General features: G+C 39.0%; 1 protein-coding gene across 8 annotated transcripts in view; it reads left to right on the top strand.

Annotated features, from left to right (window-relative positions):
- ARMC8 (armadillo repeat containing 8) overlaps nucleotides 1-19,687 on the top strand; it is a 110,342-nt gene that overhangs the window by 67,460 nt on the left and 23,195 nt on the right. For all 8 annotated transcript variants that reach the window (XM_055569579.1, XM_055569578.1, XM_055569573.1 and 5 more), the window contains 2 exons: nucleotides 15,704-15,786; nucleotides 16,098-16,179. In XM_055569579.1, coding sequence (XP_055425554.1) covers nucleotides 15,704-15,786; nucleotides 16,098-16,179 — 165 coding nt within the window. The remainder of the gene's footprint in view (nucleotides 1-15,703; nucleotides 15,787-16,097; nucleotides 16,180-19,687) is intronic.

Here is a 19,687-nt window from a genome sequence, read left to right as displayed (position 1 = left end):
CAAGTTAGAAAACTAACAAATTATTTCAAGTACTGGTATCCCAATCAAAACCCCAGTCAGTTGGTTAAGTCATGCAGAAGCAGCAGTGGCAAACAGTCCTGTAATTGTGAAGTCCATTGTTTTATAACAAAGAACTGCTTTTTTGAAGACCATCTCTTGATTGGTATCTATTGATCATCAATTAGGTTGGAAATTTAAAAGGATTGTCTCTCTTACTTTCTTCAAGGAGGTTATAGAATTTATCAGAAATAGCTAGGAAGTGTAAATTGAGGAAAATTAGGAGTATATTAAATATGAATAAATTAAAATTTAAGGAAATTAATAAACTTAACTAGATGTTGTTTTTATTTTTGATAAAACATGTTACAAATGTTAATGTAGTACTTATTGTAGCCTTTGCTCCTTTGAGATATCAGACTAATGGAGCCTTTCAGAAAGCTTTCCTCTTGGATTTTGAGTACCTTTATTTTAGTTAGAGATCCCCTTTAAGGAACTAGACTGTAAGCCCCACGAGGGCAGGGATTTTTTAAAATATTTTGTTCCTCACTGTAGTCCCAGCATCTACAATACTATTGAGTGCATAGTTGACACTTAACTAGTATTTGAAGAATAAATGGATGAATGGGAAAACAAAAACAAAAACAAGCAGATAATTGAACCATATTGCAAAATTGGATTGATAAGCACTGTTAATTGTATTATAAATGGACCTCTCTGCATTAAGAACTTTCATAACTTTACTAGCAATTCTACGGGTATGTGAAGAGGAGATTTAAAATAGAGAAAACCTACATCTGATCATATAGTCAAGGGGTTTCACTATACTTAGCATAGAGGGGATATAGGAATTTTCTATTTTCAAGAGGCAAACAATTCCAAGGGCATGTCTTCTACTTACTTTGATACAGATCAAAGAGAATATGTTTTATGATATGGTACTTGTTTAATTTTGAAATAATTTTTTACCATTTCTTAGTTTTTTCCTTTCTAAATGTGTGATTTTTAAAGATATATAGCACTCGCAAACGTGAATCTGCACAATTTTTTCCCCTAGGGATAAAAGTATGATTTGGTTTATAGAAATTAGCCCAACTCTTAGAAATCAGCCTATTCTGTAAAGTGATATACAACTGGATAAAATAATTCCCAATTAATGAATGTCAGATTTTTATGAAAATCATAATTAATGAAGGTCAGTAATTTAATTCTACATAGATTGATTGAACTGCCCACATTGTATAAATAATGTTAGATCGGTGGAGAGAGGGGGGAAAACAGCAGGTGTGATAAAGAGAAGTAAAGACACAGCCTTAATATTCAGAATTTATAATAAAACCTTAGTAAGTCAGAGAAAAGTAAGGAAATGCCAGTAAGAATTTGCAAGGGGCTCAAAGAATTATTTGGAACCAATTAAAGTAGACATGGTGATACCAGTGGACCTATCCTTGAATCAATTTGGAAATGAATAATTTAATATTTTGATGTTTTCTAAATGCCTGTTCTATCTTCAAGAATCAAAAACATGAAATCTTAAGTTTCTGTTCTTTGTAAGGGGAAAAAGACTAGTCACAGTGGTTTTTATATAACACATGTGAAGAAGGTAGCCAAGGGTGAGATATATTTTCTTTTTAACTGAGCAATTTTTTTTCTTGGACAGTTTTTTTGAGAAGTATAGGCAGAGAAAAATGAGGAAAGGAAAGCAAAAAGAAGATTGAGACTTTGTCTTATACCCTCTTTTTCCTAGCAGAGGAAGTTTTATCTGCAGGGACATTTTAGTTTGAGATACAATGTATTTGAAATATCTAGCATGGTGCATGTAGGTGCTCAATAAATGGAAGCATTTGTTAGAATACCTTCCATGAATAATTTTATTTGAAGATTAAAGATAAATATATTTTTAAGTGTATTAGGGAAAAAAATTGAATGCTATTGGGACATAAATAAAAAGGTTTATAGTGAAGACTGCTTTTGTACTATAAATTTCCAAGACTATTAGTTATTTGTTTTAGTAAAAAGAATATTTATAATTCAGAAGCATAGGTCTTTCCTTAGTTTATCTTTTATTAATAAGTTGTCTTCCTACTCTTATATTTTAAAATATATTTAAAATACTCATTTTCAAAACCTTTTTGTTGCTATACCATGCCCTCTGAAGCACAAAAACACTTTTGTTTTTCTTGGAGTGAAATAGAATTCACAATATAAATCAATAATTGGTTAAAATCATAGGTAGTAGATGTCTTGAGCAAAGTAAGGAGACCAAATTCTATCTAACTTTATCTAAGTATTAATTATTACTGTCTATGATTACCATAGATGTCATTTCTCCAAAGAATCATCATTCTTCTGAAACCATATCCCAAATGCACATGTTCAAATTTTGAACAAATGTAAATCTTCTGTGTTTTTGAAGTTATATGATTTTAAAGTATATTTGTAAATTTAGGCCAGTTTTTCTTACTATCTTTTTAATATCTCAAAGATTTAATAAGCACTTCACTTTGAACTTTTTTACTCATTTGTTGTAGCTTTATTTTATTTTATTATTGGTCTTCTGTGTAACAGTATAATTGTATCATGAGTTTATATTTTTAAATATTTTGTGAAGTTCAGTAATTCTAAATGGTTATCTAAAAGGTATACTGTCAAAATTCTGTATTTGTCTCTGCCATGAAATCAGGCAGATGCAGAGAATTCTTTCTAAGCATTAGTCTACATGTTGAAACAAATGCCTTGAACATTTTGAAGGTTTTCGACGGTATCACAGAAATAGCACCCTTCAGGACTTGGTTCTGCTACTGAATAACAACAATTCATTCAGAATTCAGAATTACTTGATTTAATCTGTGGTTAAATTGTTAGTTATCATCTGAAAGCTAATCTACTAAAGAATTTTAAATGAACTCTGCAACACTGATTCATGATGGTAAGTATTTTTAAAGAGTTCACCATGACAGGACCAGGTTTTGCCACTTGCCCACAGTATTAAGACCCTTGGCCTTCAACATACTGAAAGAAGCAAACCTGGGAGCGATAATGCTATATACAGAATAGAGGTATTTATACAATCAAGCAATGAACTTATAGTTTAGACTTTCATTAAATGGAGACATAAAATTGAGAGTTATACTGTTTTTGTGGTATTGTAGTTACATAAATCATTGAATTACAGTTCTTGTTCTTTTTTTTCATAAGAAGTACAAACTGGTTGTTTCATTAGTTGTTTATAATATAATTAAGACAGATGTCTAATAAACCAAGAAATTGGCTAAAATATGGTATATATTAAAGACCATATTACATTATGGTCTATGTAGAGCTAAAATTAGTGACTTGGTTTGATTTTCAAGAATGTTCTATCTAGCAATGAATGAATTGTTTGGGATGATAAAATATTTGTGCAGAAGTAGACCTTGAGAAGATTGAGTTTGTGATGAAGAACCAGAATCAGTGCTACACACTTCGCTATATTGATACTAGCACAGGAGTTGGCAAAACTATATCCTGTGGGTACTTATCACCTGTGTAATAATTCTGTAGCCTGTGAGCTAAAAATGGTTTTTGCAGTTTTAAATGGTTGGAAGAAGAAAACCAAAAGAAGAGTAATATTTCCTGACATGAAAAGTAAATTAAATTCTAATTTGTGTCCATAAAGTTTTTCTTCCTCTGTATCTCTTTTCAGCTTTATTGAGGTATAATTGATGAAATATCTATCAAGTTTTATTGGAATATAGCCATGTTGACTTGTTTATGCATTACCTGTGGCTATTTTGCACAATCACATGGCCCAGAAAACCTTAAAGTTTACTATTTGGCCCTTTGCAGAAAAACTTTGCTCACCCTGTGCTAAAAGTGCATAGCTAAATAGAAACACCCATAAACCAGTTTGATGAAAAACTGTATTTCTCATTCTCCTCTTCATACTGGACTGTAGAAAGAAATGGGGCCCTACCAAAACCAGAGGGGAGGCGGGGAGGTTGGTGGGGGGGTGACTTGGAGATCAGTTGTCTGACTTCCTGAAAGAGTGGCATTGTCAAGTGTTGACAGTATGACATTGCCACTGGATGCTGTCCTACATGCTGTTTCCCTTGTTTGAATGATTTTGCCATGTGACAGATCCCAGACAAATTGGATGGTAATTACGGCTTTTGGTTATGATAGGAAACCTAAGATTCTGTGTATTGATTAGCAGAGTTGTCAGAATAAGATTTTTCACCTTGTCAAAGAGAAAAATTAAGGTCCATCCAGTTCCATTTTTAAGTAAATATCTATTTAGCCTTTACTACATATGAAACATTGTGTTAGGTGTTGTTGGTCAGTCACCTAGTCATGTCTGACTCTGCGACACCATAGACTGCAGCACCGTGGTACGGGGCATGTAAAAATCATGTAATTCAGATATTTACATCAAGAGATAATCTATTTGGGAAACCAAACTTAGCAGAACTACCATTTATTGAGCACTTACTGTGTGCTGGGCACTGTGCTGATAAAGGTGCATTAGCACATTATCTCCCTTAAACCTTATACAACCTTGTAAGGTAAGCTGTTGCAGATCAGGAAACAAGTGGTTTGACCAAGACCATCCAGCCAATAAGTGGTAGCCCCTAAATTGTGTTCCAGTCTCTCTCACTCCAAAGCCTGTGCTGTTAACCACTTCATTACTTTACTCATCTAAAATTAAATGCCCACTAGAGCCAAATTATGAAATGGCAAGAAATTTCACTGGGAGATATGTGATAGTCTGAAAAAAAAGTGCTATGAATTCAGAAAACTTAATCATCTGTATTAAGTGGTTGCAAAGTATAAGATTCAGAAAATGTGTTTTTTCTCTCACATAGTTTTTGGTACAGAGTGAATAATGAGATGCATTAATCATATCCATTTATTCATGTGGCATTTATGGTATACCTCCTCCTGTATTCCCAAGAATAAAGCACTAGACTTGTATGTAGCTTATGGGAGCCTACAACTTAAAGCAGTTAAGGAACGAGACACTAAATTGCTGTGTAGTAATTCTAGCGCCTCGTGTGTGTAAAAAGTCTCATCTGCATTGAAAGCCAGTTTTGCTGTGATCTACCTAGATATGATTAAAATAAGGCTGTAGTTGAAGTCCATTTATATATTATAAAGAAGTTTACTTAAAAGCATTCTCATCCTTTCCTTCTAAGATATTAAGAAATAAAAGATCTCCATATCTGTTTTCCTTCTGCATCCACTGAAGATGTTAGTTTCTAAGGCCACTATCTTGATATGACTACACTGTAAATTAATATTCTGGAAAGGAAGCATCCAGAGTTAATGATATCATCTCAGAATTTTATTTTGTAGATGGCTTCCTTATGGAATAGATTTGAACTTGAGGCAGCATTTTGAAATCTTTTAGTAGTTATCTCTTATCAAGCTATAATGTTCATAACTAGAATGTAAGCTCCATAAACGCAGTACTTGATAGATAACTGTGCTTGTATTTATTGAGTAAACTGTGTATGTCTGGACATCAGAAGTCAGCCAGCCAACCTGTAGGATATTTAAGACTGTTGCATGCACAGCTTTGTGCTGAGGAGCAGGGGCTGAGCAAGCCATTGTGTTGCATGGTTCTTGGGACAGCACGTCATTCAGACCCCTGAAAAACAGTAGGAGATGGAGGGGAAGTTTCTAGTTCTGTTGTTTGAATAGTCACTTATAAAGGTTTTGTCTATATGCTAAAATAAAAGTGTAATTCAGCAGCTGTTTAGGTTTTGTTCTGCCATAAAGCTAGTGGTTGAACTTTTAAAATTGAACTCTTACGTATAGAGAATTATGTTTTTAACTGAGGAAGTGTTGATCGATTTTTAGATGTTGTAAGTATTTCTCACATGCTGTATTTATATTTTTGGTTTCAAGAGAAGGACAGTTTGGGCCAAGAGAGTTCTCCTATTTTCTTCTCTACAGTGTGGAAAAGTTTAGAACTTTTGAGTGTTTCTCTTAAACACTTAACATAAATGAAGTTTCACAGCTGTTAAGAATCCGCCTGCAATGCAGGAGACCCTGGTTCAATTGCTGGATCGGGAAGATTCCCCGGAGAAGGGATAGGCTATCCATTCCAGTATTCTGGGGCTTCACTGGTGGCTCAGACGATAAAGAATCTGCCTGCAGTATGGGAGACGTGAATTCAGTCCCTGGGTTGGGAAGATCCCTTGGAGAAGGGAACAGCTACCCACTCCAGTATTCTTGCCTGGAGAATTCCATGGACACTGGAGCCTTGTGGGCTACAATCTATGGGGTCACAAAGAGTCGGACATGACTGAGCTACTTTCACTTTAAGAAGATAAAAAGGTCCAGAGGTAGAAATTACAAAATGCCACTTAAAGAGGCTTAAAAACAAGAATGAAATACAGAAGGCCCACCCTAAGAACTCCTCCTCTTTGTCCTCCACTCCTAAAGCAGTGATACTGCTCCCAGGCTTGGACCTGCAGGAGAGCTTAGATGTTAATTTAGTTCAATGCCTTCAAGAGAAAGGACCAAAAGGAGGCCCTGCAGGTCAACTCTTATGATGTTTGGTTTTTCAGTTTCTCTGGCTGAGAGGACGTATACTATTCCCCCAACCCCCTGTCTCCCAAGATTGTGGGGTTAGAGAAGTTTGGTATGAATGTGGAAATGAAGAGCCATGGGAGACTGAGAGAAGGGAAGAAATGCCTTGTAAAATGTTTACTGAGACTCCAGGATATAGTTTTGATCAGTAATCTGTCTTTAGAGAAAGTGAAAGTGAAGTCGCTCAGTCGTGTCTGACTCTTTGTGACCCTGTGGACTGTAGCCTACCAGGCTCCTCAGTCCGTGGGATTTTCCAGGCAAGAATACTGGAGTGGGTTGCCATTTCCTTCTCCAGGGGATCTTCCCAACCCAGGGATCGAACCCAGGTCTCCCACATTGTAGGCAGACGCTTTACCATCTGAGCTGAAACTGTGTATATTTTAGAGGAAAAAAGTCTCCGGTAAAAAAATTACCCTTTATTCTTTAAATATTTGCTAGAGGAAAATGTCAGAAAATCGTGTATGGAGCAGTGGCAAAAATATGACAGAATAGGCTGTAGTTGGGGAAAACCTGCAGGTCTCATCCAGAGCACTTAAGGGCTTGCAGCCTGAGAACAGTAGAATATTAGTCCGTTTGGTTGGTATCTGCTGAAGCTGGGTCCTGCTTCTAGAATGGAGAGCAGGTTATAAGGGAATTGAATTTCACAGTCAGTACAACTCACTCTTGTGGTTTCTTCAGTGTTCTCTTAACTTTTCTTCATTGACTTGCAACCTCTCTGACCCTTGGCATTTATACTCCCAACCCAGGCTGAATGATTTGTCATTTTTCTTTCATGTAGGTGTTGTGAATTGGACCTTTTCTGTTATCTTTGTCTAGCTTATTAGCAATGCCCTCTCTTGCATTGTGTAGTATATACTAATCTTTATTGGCTTAGAATGTCAGTGGGTAATCTGTAGTTCCTACAACCCTGAAGACTTTTAAGTTCTCTTCATTCCTAATTTTCAAACTCAGGCCTCAACCTCATAACTGAGGCTAAGAAAATATCTCATCCTTAAGCACAGTGAGCAGAAAGGCCCTCAAACTAGAAGCCAGAAAATCAGGTGGAGTTGTCTTGTCGGCCCTGCCCCAAATTTGCCTAGAGAACCTGAATCAGTGACTTAATCTTTCTGAACTTTGAAGACCTCATTGTCAATAAAGAAGTTTATTTCTAAGACCTCTGTAGATTTTAAAACCTTTACAGAGTTTATTTCCAAAACCTGTGTAGATTTGAATATTATTCAAGTAGAAATTAACAGCCATAAGTTCATTTAGTTCTTTCAGAGAGTTATGTCTGCTGCCATTAATGCCATGAGAATTCAGTAAGAGGGTTGGGTTTCCAGTTGAACCTGTTTAAGAGCTAGCATTGCAGCTGTCCTTGCTTGATTCATGGAAGACCATGTACTGTTGGGGGATTTAGTTTGTTTTGCTTTGTTTTAATAAAGGAGTAATGGCATGAGGATGTACTCAGGAGTTATAAATATTAAGTGCTCGAGCATTTCCATGATATGCATGGCAGCATATCCTTTAGTTAAGTATTCTGTGGCAAAATCAGTATGCTCACATCCTAAAACCTAGGAAAAGTTTGATTTTCTACTTGTAGGAATAGATCCCTCCCCAGTCCGCTGCAAATGCTACTCAGTCTACCAGATCAGCTGGCTGTACTTACCTCACTCCAGTGTTTACTTTGTTATCTCTTAACCCCTCTTCATCCTCCTAGCCTTTACCTCATTTCCAAAGCCAGCCAACTGCACTGTCATCTGATCTTGTGTTCACAGGGCTCATCTTTTAAAAAGATAACTTAGATGAGGGGCTGGACCTTATGTAAATGGCCCCAAGTAGGAAGGCCCAAGTGTGTGCCCTGAGACTGACACTTGTGAGACTGAAGTGTTGACATAGCAGGTTCAGGGCTCTTGTAGATCCTTTCTCCTTGCCAGACCTACTTTTTCTCCCTGACCTCCTTGTGCTACAGTCTGCTTGACTGCTTAGTCCTTGCTGCTTTAACTAGACTTTCTGGATTTGATACTTTATCATCTTAGATGGCAGTGTCTTCTGACTTAAAGTTTGATTCCAAGTCTTCACTCTTTCTGGACAGTTCTGTTTTGTTATCCTCTGTTGGAACTCTTTCTAGGAACCTTTAACAGAAGCCCATTTGGAATTAACTTGTGTTTATCTGGCCATTGTGCACATTAGCATAAATAACTGAGCCCACCTGCTTTGAATTGTCTAAGAAGTTTGGTGACGCCGCTAAGAATCTGCCTGGTTTCCATTTCCACATCTTCATCTAATTTCATCAAGTTCAAAGTCCACTCTGAAGTTTGCAGTACTTGGAAAATGTTTCATCCTGGATCGTGCTGGAAGAGTAGCTGTGTCTTGTTTTGTTTTTGTTTCGTTTTTAGCTCTCTGACCCTTCAGTTCTTCAGTTTTCTGAGAAAGAGGTGGTTTATGACTTGGCCACAACTAAGTCATAGATCCACTAGAGCTCATGGAGGGCTGGGGAATACCCTTTTAAGCCAAGGCCACGTGGGGTTGCAAAGAGTCTGACACGACTGAGCGACTTTTACTTTCACCTTTAACTTAGTAATATTCCCATGTATGCCATGCACCTCTGCCTTAGGATAACCTGGGTTCCACATTTTCCCCCTGACCCTCTAGGCTGACCCCTTCTCTCCGCCAGGCCATAGGGATCTCCTGTCCCAAAACAGGGGCCTCACATGCTATTCCAATAGATCTTCATCCGTCCCTATGAGAGCTCCAATGTCAGAGACAAAAAGCTTATCAAAAGCATGTAGTGATGAAGACACCAGCAGAGGGTACATAGCACCTAGCCCACTGACCTCAAATGTGGTCAGTTTGGGGTATAGCATTTTTTATATGCTTTAATTCTGTAGTTAAAGGTACAAACCAGTCCCCTTGAAGAGCAGGGAAAGAGAGATGACTCCACTCTGAGAATTCAGTCTGTTACTAATATTCCTCCTGGCCAGACGCAATGTCTGTGATCTCTCTCTTAGAGCAGATTCAACAAGCTATGCCACAGGGCATATTTGCTGAGCTATGGTGAGGAATCTCCAAGAACCATGGGGTAGAACAACTTCAGACCCCACTTGTCATTGCTCTTATACCTGGAAAGACGTAAAGATCCTTTGCAGGGACTAGGACTGGCTGTCCATCATTATTAACTTTACAGCACAGTACTAGGGTTGTTGAAAGACACCTTGGAGAATGTGTTTTATTGTATTTGGCTTTCCAGCCCCACATCTGAGAAGCTATCCAGTGCTCTGTTAGACTTCACGTGGGTCAGAGAGCTACTGTGGCAGTGGCCACTGCCGGCTCCTTCCCAGGTGACCTGAAAATTGTTTCTCTGGATTTGATTCCAAACTTTTTCCTACCTCCAAGAAGCAACAGTTAGACCCAGACATGGAACAACAGACTGGTTCCAAATTGGAAAAGGAGTACGTCAAGGCTGTATATTGTCACCCTGCTTATTTAACTTATATGCAGAGTGCATCATGAAAAATGCCAGGCTGGGTGAAGCACAAGCTGGAATCAAGATTCCTGGGAGAAATATCAATAACCTCGAATACAGAGATGACACCATCCTTACGGCAGAAAGTGAAGAAGAACTAAAGAGCCTCTTGATGAAAGTGAAAGAGGAGAGTGAAAAAGCTGGCTTAAAACTCAACATTCAGAAAACGAAGATCATGGCATCCGGTCCCATCACTTCATGGCAAATAGATGGGGAAGCAATGGAAACAGTGACAGACTTTATTTTCTTGGGCTCCAAAATCACTGTAGATCGTGACTGCAGCCATGAAATGAAAACACTTAACTCTTTGGAAGAAAAGCTATGACCAACCTAGACAACATATTAAAAAGCAGAGACATTACTTTGCCAGCAAAGGTCCGTCTAGTGAAAGCTATGGTTTTTTCAGTAGAGTTGGACTATAAAGAAAGCTGAGCGCTGAAGAATTGTTGCTTTTGAACTGTGCTGTTGGAGAAGACTCTTGAAAGTCCCTTGGACAACAAGGAGATCCAACCAGTCAATCCTAAAGGAAACGAGTCCTGAATATTCATTGGAAGGACTGATGTTGAAGCTGAAACTCCAATACTTTGGCCACCTGATGCGAAGAACTGATTCACTGGAAAAGACCCTGATCCTGGGAAAGATTGAAGGTGGGAGGAGAAGGAGGTGACAGAGGTTGAGATGGTTGTCTGGCATCACCGATTCAATGGACATGAGTTTGAGTAAGCTCCGGGAGTTGGTGATGGACAGGGAAGCCTGGTGTGCCACAGTCCATGGGGTTGCAGAGTCAGACACAACTGAGCAACTGAACTGAACTGAATCACATTTTAATCCTCATTTTGGTTAGTGTATTCACTACAGTGCTCCTTTTATCCCTGCATAGATGTCTCAGTCTGCTCAAGGCTACAATTGCAGTTAGATCCTGTTGCTCATTCATGTAGCCTCTCAGGGCACTCTTTGGGGTTTGAAACCTAAATTCATTCACATTCTGACTTTGCATCATTTTTACCCACTTGCTCCCCGACTGATACCTTAATGGAAAAGGTAGATCAGACACTTAAGTAGTGTGCTTTCTGGAACCCTAGGAGGGTTCCGCTATGATGAATTTAGTTACAAATCTGGGCCTCCTACTGCAGACATGTTGATAGAATATGACCAATAGTCTGAAGGGAATATACTTCCAGATAGTTCTACTACTTGATATCCTAAATCAGGAGCGAGGTTTTCCATCTACCTTATAGCTCCCCTCTATCCCCGAAGTGTTAGCCATCACACCCCCCAGGAAACTTGAAAGAAAGTTCAAAGCTCCACTCTGTGTTTCAGTGACTGACCACTAGCACAGTTCTCCAGTGTTCTCTGGTCTGAGCCAGAACATTTTCTTCTTGAATTAAATGTCCACTTCCCAGTTGATAATAGAACTCCCACTCTTGAGAATGGGCGTTTTTCCTACTTACCTTTTGTACTTATTTCACTCTGTTTGCCTTAGCCCCATGACTTGTGTCATTCCTAAAGTGCTCTTACTGACATAGATTCAAGTGCCATAGCACTCATTAAATAGTTGATTGCACTTGCTTATTCAACACTATAAGTTTATTGGGAACAAGGGCTCTCTCTCCTCCATTACTGTATCTTCAAGTTTTAACACCATGCCTAGCACTCAGGGGGCACGCAGATATTTGCTGAATAGATAAATGTGGGCATGTAAATCGGAGCTGTGTCCTGTTTGCCCTTCCTTGCCTGCTCCCTGATTTTGTCCCCCTGTCCTGCACTATCTCCATTCTCTTCTAACCAACCTGGCTCCCCATGTCATTTCTGAACATCACAGCAGTTTTGCCCAGACAGACTTACACGATTTTTATTTCCCTGACTTCAAAGAATTGGAAGTAAAATAATTATTGCTGTATCCCCTCGTTTTCCTGAAGGCCCAGAGAGGTCAAGCGAGTTGCTCAGACGCAGGAATGGATCTGTATGTCTACATGACTACTACACCTGTCCTGTGCCTTGGCAGATTTCCATCTTTGGTGGGATGTGGCCGGTAAATATTGTCCAGGAGCCTCTTGCATGTCTGTATTTACTGTGCCCAGGTTTCTTAAGCAGCAGAGCCAGTCTAATAGTATTTCTCAGGTCTTGGAGCGTAATCAGGTGTCCCTGCCCCTGTGCCTTTCCTAGCCCTCAACACTTTATTTTCTGGTAATGTGATTACACTCAATACAGGGAACTGTTTCTCCCAAGTTATCCCTTCTTATTCTTAAGTAGGAATTATTTCCCAAGTCATGGAGGAGCTTTCAGACTTCTGCATCTAGCTATTCAGTGCCCAGATTTTTGCCCCAGCTTTTAATTTCCTTCCCGTGCCGAAGGCCCATGGTTTGGCCTTGCCTTTTTCGAGAACAATGGCTAGTGCTTGATTGAAGGAACCTGTCAGTCAAGCAGTCTTTGACAGTTGCTGTAGCACAGAAGATTAGGTAACTTGGGAAAGGCTGTAATCCCAAAGAAATAATAATAAGGTCCTAATAAGTTTATTGGAGTGAGATCAGTAAGAGGATGAATAAAAGGTGTAGAGTGCAAAATCACTTGATGGGGTGTTCAGGAAGAGATGAAATCAGAATTAACAAATGTAGTGCCTTGGTGATGGGGAGAATAATAACACCTTTAACAGAGTGACAGAGACAGACATGGAGAAAGAGCACATTTAGGAGGGAAGATTAACTCAGTGTGGGACATAATGGGTTAGATTTCATGGAAACTAAGTTTGCATTGAGCAGGCAGTTAGGAATATGAAGCTAGAGTTCAGGAAAAGGAAGTATCCATATCAAGCTGATTTCAAAGTCCCAGCCTTTTCATTTATGTAGAGTGAGAATGAACAGAACTTTAGGATGCATGTCCATTTAAGGAAGGGAAGGGGTGAAAAGTCTAAAGTTTGGGCACTTAAGTCTTTTAAATAGAAGTGGGAATGGGAAGTGAGGCAGACGTAGGAAGGGGACTCAGTTGGTTAGAGCAGAGTAAAGATTGAAGAAGAGGAGTGGAGAAGCGAGAAGGGCTTTGAGCTGGAAGTACCCAGCCTCAACAGGAGTGAAGAAAAGTATGGAGACATGTTAATGAGAAGAAGGAAGTTAAGGCAACTTGTGTCCCAGAAAGAAAGCAGTGACCCTGGAGAATGAGGTGAGCGCAGATGGACTGAGGGGATCAGGGAGAATAGAAGCACTAGAAGGAGGAGAGAAACATTGTGAGAAAAACGGTGTCTCCTGCAGCAGAGTGCAAGGCTCATGGGCCCACAGTGAGCAGGGTGGCATGCCCTGGGACCAGGCAGGCAGGCTTGGTGGTTTTTTTATTCTAATATCAGCAGGGTTTTTTGTTTATTTATTTTTAATTGGCAGAAAATTGCTTTACAATGTTCTTGGTTTCTGCCATACAACAACAAGAATCAGCCATTAAGTATACATAAGTCGCCTCCCTCCTGAGTCTCTCTCTCCTCCCCGCATTCCACCCCTCTCAGCCATCACAGAGTGCCAGGCTGGGGTCCCTGTGCTATACAGCAGCTTCCCACTAGTAATCTGTTTTACACATAATAGAATGTATATGTCAGTGTTACTTTTTCCATTCGTCCCACCCACTCCTTTCCTCTCTGTGTCTGCAAGTCTGTTCTCTACATCTGCATCTCCACTGCTTCCCTGCAAATAGTTTTCATCAGTACCATTTTTCTAGATTCCATATTTATGTGTTAATATACAGTATTTGTTTTTGTCTTTCTGATTTATTTCACTCTGTATAACAGGCTCTAGGCTCATCCACCTCACTACCACTGACTCAAATTTGTTCCTTTTTACGGCTGAGTAATATTCCATTGTATATATGTACCATATCTTCTTTATCCATTCATCTTTCTGTGAACATCTAAGTTGCTTCCATGTCCTAGCTATTGTAAATAGTCAGCATTTTGGGATCTGCAACAGAACTGAGTGGTGGGAGGACAGTGGAAAGGAGTCTAATTAATATGTGGAGTATCTGAGCATGACATCCAGGTCAAAGAGAAGATATATGAGGGTCAGGTTGATAGACAGTGAGAAGGGTGGTGTTCAGGGGCTGGAGATGACAGGGAGGACAGAGGGCGGATGTGCACAAAGGAAAGGATGAGATGAGGTTTGGTCTAGGCTGAGAAATAGATCAACATGTAAGTTTTCATCAGCTACTTTGGAACCTGCAAATCATTACTTTTTTTTTCTTTTTTAAAATGAGCATTCCTCCTGCCCTATGACTGCAGTGTGGTTGCCTGTTCTTAAATAGTCGATGGTCTTTCTCCCAGGCATTGTTCATTTCAATTCTTCTCTTCCCGTTTGGCTTGAACATCCTCAGATTTCCCCCAGGCACCGTTCATTTCAATTCTTCTCGTCCCATTTGGCTTGAACATCCTGAGATTTCCCATCCTCTCCTGTTCTGAGGTCAGGCTTCTAACGCCTCTCATTTTAGCCTAGGTCAGTGGCCCTCAACCTTGCTGCACACTGGACTCTGAGGAGCTTTCTAAAAACATACGGGTGCCTGGGCCCAGCACAGAGAATCCGATTTAATTGGCCTGGGAATTTGTTAAACTCCACAGGTGATCTTTGTACATGTTTGCCCAACCGGGTGTTCTCCCGGGTGAAAATAATGACTCCAGTTGTGTTGCCCGCACTGGGAGCTACCTGATGAGCACAGACCCAGCCCTTCTCTAACCATGGCAGTATGACAAGTGTGGCTGCGCATGAGGACTCCAGAGTCTGATGCCTGGATTCCTATCTCAGCTCTGTGATGCTAGGCGAACTCTCAGTTATCTAGAATCCTCAATTTCCTAATGTGCTGATGGGGAATAATAATGCCTACAAAAGGCTTAATTCTCAGAATGTAACATACTTACTAGCACAATGCCTGCCACATAGAAGTGCTCAACAAATAGTTGTTTTTGTTAATATTTGTGTTGTGATTGCATTAGCTTTTTTTCTAATATGCTGTTTTTTCATAGGACCACACAAATTAATTTCTTCCACATACTATTTTGTGCCTCTACATTGGACAATCATAGGCTTTCTTTTTCCTAAATTTAAAAAATAATAAAGCTTCATGACTGTAATAATTACAAGTAGCAGGACTTAGTGCTACAGTGAAAGTTGGCAAAGATTACTTTTCTAAATATTTAGCTTAGTTTCAGTTTGCTTGGTAAGAGAGTGGCCACAGGATGGCTCTGTCAGAAACCCACAGATTTCTTAAGGACTGAGTGTGGACCATAATTTTTCGAGAAATTCACTCTGGCAGGAACCTGCCCAATGGTAGTTCAGTTATATCTTGCTTTTTCTCAAAACTATTTATGCAACACCACCACAATATTTATCACATGTAATTATTGTTTTAAGTGTCTTTAAAAATAAAGAAAACATAATCTGCCCTTTACGCCTACCATTCCGCCTGGCAGTTCCTTGGTGGGGTAGTCACACCTTTCTGATCAGCTGTCTGCCCCCACTGCAAAGTGATTGTTCCAGAGGCCAAAACTCTTGCTAAAAACAGCATTAAACGTAAAATGGACATTAACATACTTGCATTTACAAGCAGTGAAGTTTGTCATCTTCGTGTTGTTATTTATGCAGCATTAACCTTTTTCTCCAGATCATTGACACTGAAAATATGATGGACCGAATTGTGACTGGCTTGTCTGAGTCTAGTGTCAAGGTGCGGTTAGCTGCCGTCAGGTATGAGCTTTAAATGGCCTGAATAAAAATCCTTTGCCATGTGTTTAACCTTTTTCCTTTCCGGACCTTCACCAAGTAAGCACAGAATCCAAATGTTACTTGACAGTATTCTCAGGTGAATTCATACAGTGTGTAACACTATTTAACAGAGAAACTAGCTTGAAAAGCCCATGAAGTCCTGAAGTAGTTGAATTAACGCTGTGTGTAGATAAACTTGAAATGTATATTAGTAATTGTGCAATGCCCAGCAGTGTGTTTTAAAAAGAAAAGTTTTGGCTTCTTGTGAAGCTAATTTTGATTATTCTTTGTAGATGTTTGCACAGTTTATCTAGATCTGTGCAGCAGCTTCGAACCAGTTTCCAGGATCATGCCGTGTGGAAACCTTTAATGAAGGTAAGAAGAAAACATCAAGTCCACACCTATTCCCGCAGAGCCATTAGTGGGCAAGGTAGCTGACAGCTCTCCCTGATCTAGGAGTGTGTCTCATTTTTATGTTAAAGCGTTGTGAACATTGATCTCCTCCGATCTGATGTTCTAAGCCTCTTTAGAACACGCGGACTGTGTTTCTGAGGTCAGCATCTCATGTGTGACAAGGGAAGTACACACCTGGCTTTCTTTCATGAAATAAAACTTCAGTTACTCATCTGATCTTCCTTTGTGACTAGTATTATACTTTAGACTTATATCCAGAGTCATCTTTGTGATTTTTAGTTGTTAAAAAAGAACGGAATCAGCCATTTACAGATATAACCTGTTCTTAGTCTTTTGGCACTCCCTTAATATTTTTAAAAAGTTGCTACTTCCTGCCTCTCCATTCCAGAAAGACTTCTTTGTTAAGACCTAAAGGTCTTTCCTTTGAGGGTACACACACAAAAAAGGGTGGTTTAGGTCAAAGAAGTATCTGAATTGAGACTTAGAATATGCATCAGGTTTCTGCTAATAATGTTATCCCTCATACATTACAGAACCACAGGTCACTGTGGTCTCACCATCTTTTTTCTTTTTTTTTTAAGCAACTGTATACTTTGCGTTTGATCTGCAGATTTTTTTTGTCTAAGTTTTTGGCTTTTTGTTTTGCTTTTTAGTACCTACTGTGAAAGCCTCCGGGCACAGTAAGTCTACCAAAAATTTGTACTACGGAGCTCTTGCCCTCAGCTTAAAGCCTCGGTTACAGTAGAGGCTTCTGTGTGGTAGACTTAGTCAGAATAATTGGGAGAGGCTTCTGTCAGATTATAAAGTGACTTTGAAGGCAGAAGGAAGGCAGGAGGATTTCCTAGAGAGGAATAGCCTGAAGAGCAGAAACATTACGTGTGGTGTGTGAAGGAGGACTGAGCCGCCTTCAGGACTGTGGTGGAGGGTGCGCCGTGGGCACTGGGTGGAAGGCGGGCACCAGCTGGAAGGGTTGGGCCACTGCCTTCCCCAGGAAAGGAAGTTTACTGTTGCCACTCTTTCTTGTTCTTAGATTGCACCTTTTTTTGTAGCAGCTTCATCTTAGTTTATTGATTCTGTCCATTCAAGATTTTTTTTTAAGTGCTCTCCTATTTCCCAAAATAGCTTCCAGATATTTTCTCTGGAGCCATTGCTCATTGCTCATTCTGATTGCTCAGCTCAGAACCCCTCTATCATATGAATCAGAAGTGGTTTCTGACTAGTTCTGCCTGGGCACAAGTTGGGTGAGCAGTCTAAAAGGATTTGTGCACTTGGGTACATGTGGGTATAATTACCATCAAACTATTACTGTGTTTGCACATTTAAAGTATAGTATTAAATCCCTGAAAGTAAATGAGTGATTTATTTCAGGTACTTTTAGGTTTTTCTTAGTTCAGAGATTGCTTGCATATCTATTGATTCTTTTCCCCCTTTTTCTTGTCTGTGTTTTTAAATGTTGATTAGCAAACTGTAGAAGAGTAGGCATTCAGTTTTAACTAAAACTTTCATTTGTGGATTATTTTTTGTTCTTATTTTGGTGAAATTCTATTTGGTCAGTGTTGGATGTCAGCTTCTAAATTTCGTATGTTATATCTGATACTGTACTGAGTAAATGCTTTCAAGAATTTCTTGAATTTTTCTAGCATGTCTTCTGTTTTATCATTTAGTGTTATCTAATTTGAGAATAAAATTTGGTAAAAGCACATGAATCTCTGTAAAACAAATAATATTTTTTAAAATGAATCATAAAAGTAAAGCAACTTTGTGAAACAAGTAGTAACTATTTATTAATGGTTCTTGTTTAAAAAATACACATTTTGAAAGTCTTTTTTTTTTTTTCTTAACAAGACACAGAATGTCCCTTCCTCCCAAAATACACTACCCTGAATTCATATTATTGTAAATTCCTGAACACATAGACAAGAAACAAAGCAACTTTTTAAAGCCTTGTTTGGCATTCACTTATTTCAACCAATGATTCTAAGTAGTATAATTTTGGAAAATCATTATTTCTCTTAATTCATAAGCATTCTTTGAGTGCCCACTTTGTGCAGTGCCACTTAGGCCTGGATAAATTAAACTATAGATATTATTGTAGATTATTCTTTCAAAAAGCTTTAGTTTGTAAGTAGGAAAGGAGATTGGCAGGGCTGCACAAAGAATTTGAATAGTGGACAGTAATACGGGCCCTAAGAGAGGTCACAGACAATAGCAGTGGATTCAGGAAGATAGAATGACTTCTTTTTGGAAGGGCTTCAAGAAGGCTTCTGGAAGAAGATGACTTTAAAGCATGGATAGAGATGTAGGAAGGACATGGCAAGGGAAGGGAAGGGTGAACAGAGTCTTAGAGTAGATTATGGCGAACACAGAGATTGGCCAGCATAGTATATGAGATTTGATCTTTATCACCCAGCTAAAAATTCACAGGAGACTTAAAACACAGTATTTTAGGAGAATTGCTTCGATTTTGTAATTCTTGTTTATTCTTAACATGGGAACTTCAGACTTGATTTAGCTGAAGAAAGCAGATAATCATTTAACTCTCTGAATTTTTTCTTTTTTTTAATGATCCATTTTCATTTTGTGTAACTAGAACTCCTAGGATTCCTTTTGGGGTCATAAGCCTGATCCTGGTCTGATTCCAAGTGCAAAGGATTTCTCTGAAGTGGATATGGCATATAACTGGTGGTGCTTATGAAGCCTTCTCTCTTTGAATCTAGAAGGAAGGGGTTCTGATAATAGCTAACAGCAATTAACCTTTGTCATCATGCTGTGTTGTCTTCTCTAAGTTCAGCAAGAGTCCATGATAGTTTGCTGTATAACTTGTATGAGTCTGATATTGTGCCTAATAGCAATTATGGCAAGGAGTTACCTTTTTTTAAAACCTTATTTTTATGTAGCCATTACTGTGTGATAGTTTCTGCTCTAAAATCTTTTTATATATTAATTTTTATACAAATCCCTGAAGCAGACTCTGTTATTATCCTCATTTTACAGGCAAGAAATTCATAAACTTATTAAGTAATTGAACTGAAATTTGCATTCAGGCATTCTACATTCTTATTTCCATGCTATGCCACTTCCCTTATTCAGCAAATGACATTTAATCTTAAATATTCCTATCAGGAAGTGTTGTGAAGTCTCAGAGAGGTTAAGAAATGTGCTTACATTTTCACACGTAATAAGTGGAGGAGTGACGGTCAGGACCATGTGATTCCAGTCCTGAGAACCAGTTCTTCACCTTGCTCTTCCTGTGTCATAGTTTGATCCATCCACATTCCTGTTCAGACAGGTCCTTCCAGAAGCAACGGAAAGGCTCAGGCCCTCGGGCAGTTCTGTGGTTTCCTAAGTGCCTGATGTGGTGGAATCAATTGGGTTAACTTGCCTCAGAGCAGTTCTCTGGTCTTCAGACTTTTTGCATAGAGCACCCCATCCCTGACTCGTGTCTGTCTCCTTTTCCATGTAGTGGTGA

Source organism: Bubalus kerabau, chromosome 2, assembly GCF_029407905.1.
Source record: "Bubalus kerabau isolate K-KA32 ecotype Philippines breed swamp buffalo chromosome 2, PCC_UOA_SB_1v2, whole genome shotgun sequence".
NCBI classification, from domain to species: Eukaryota; Metazoa; Chordata; class Mammalia; order Artiodactyla; family Bovidae; genus Bubalus; species Bubalus kerabau.
The sequence above is the reverse complement of the archived record's forward strand: the minus strand, read 5'-3'. Positions and strand labels throughout refer to the sequence as shown.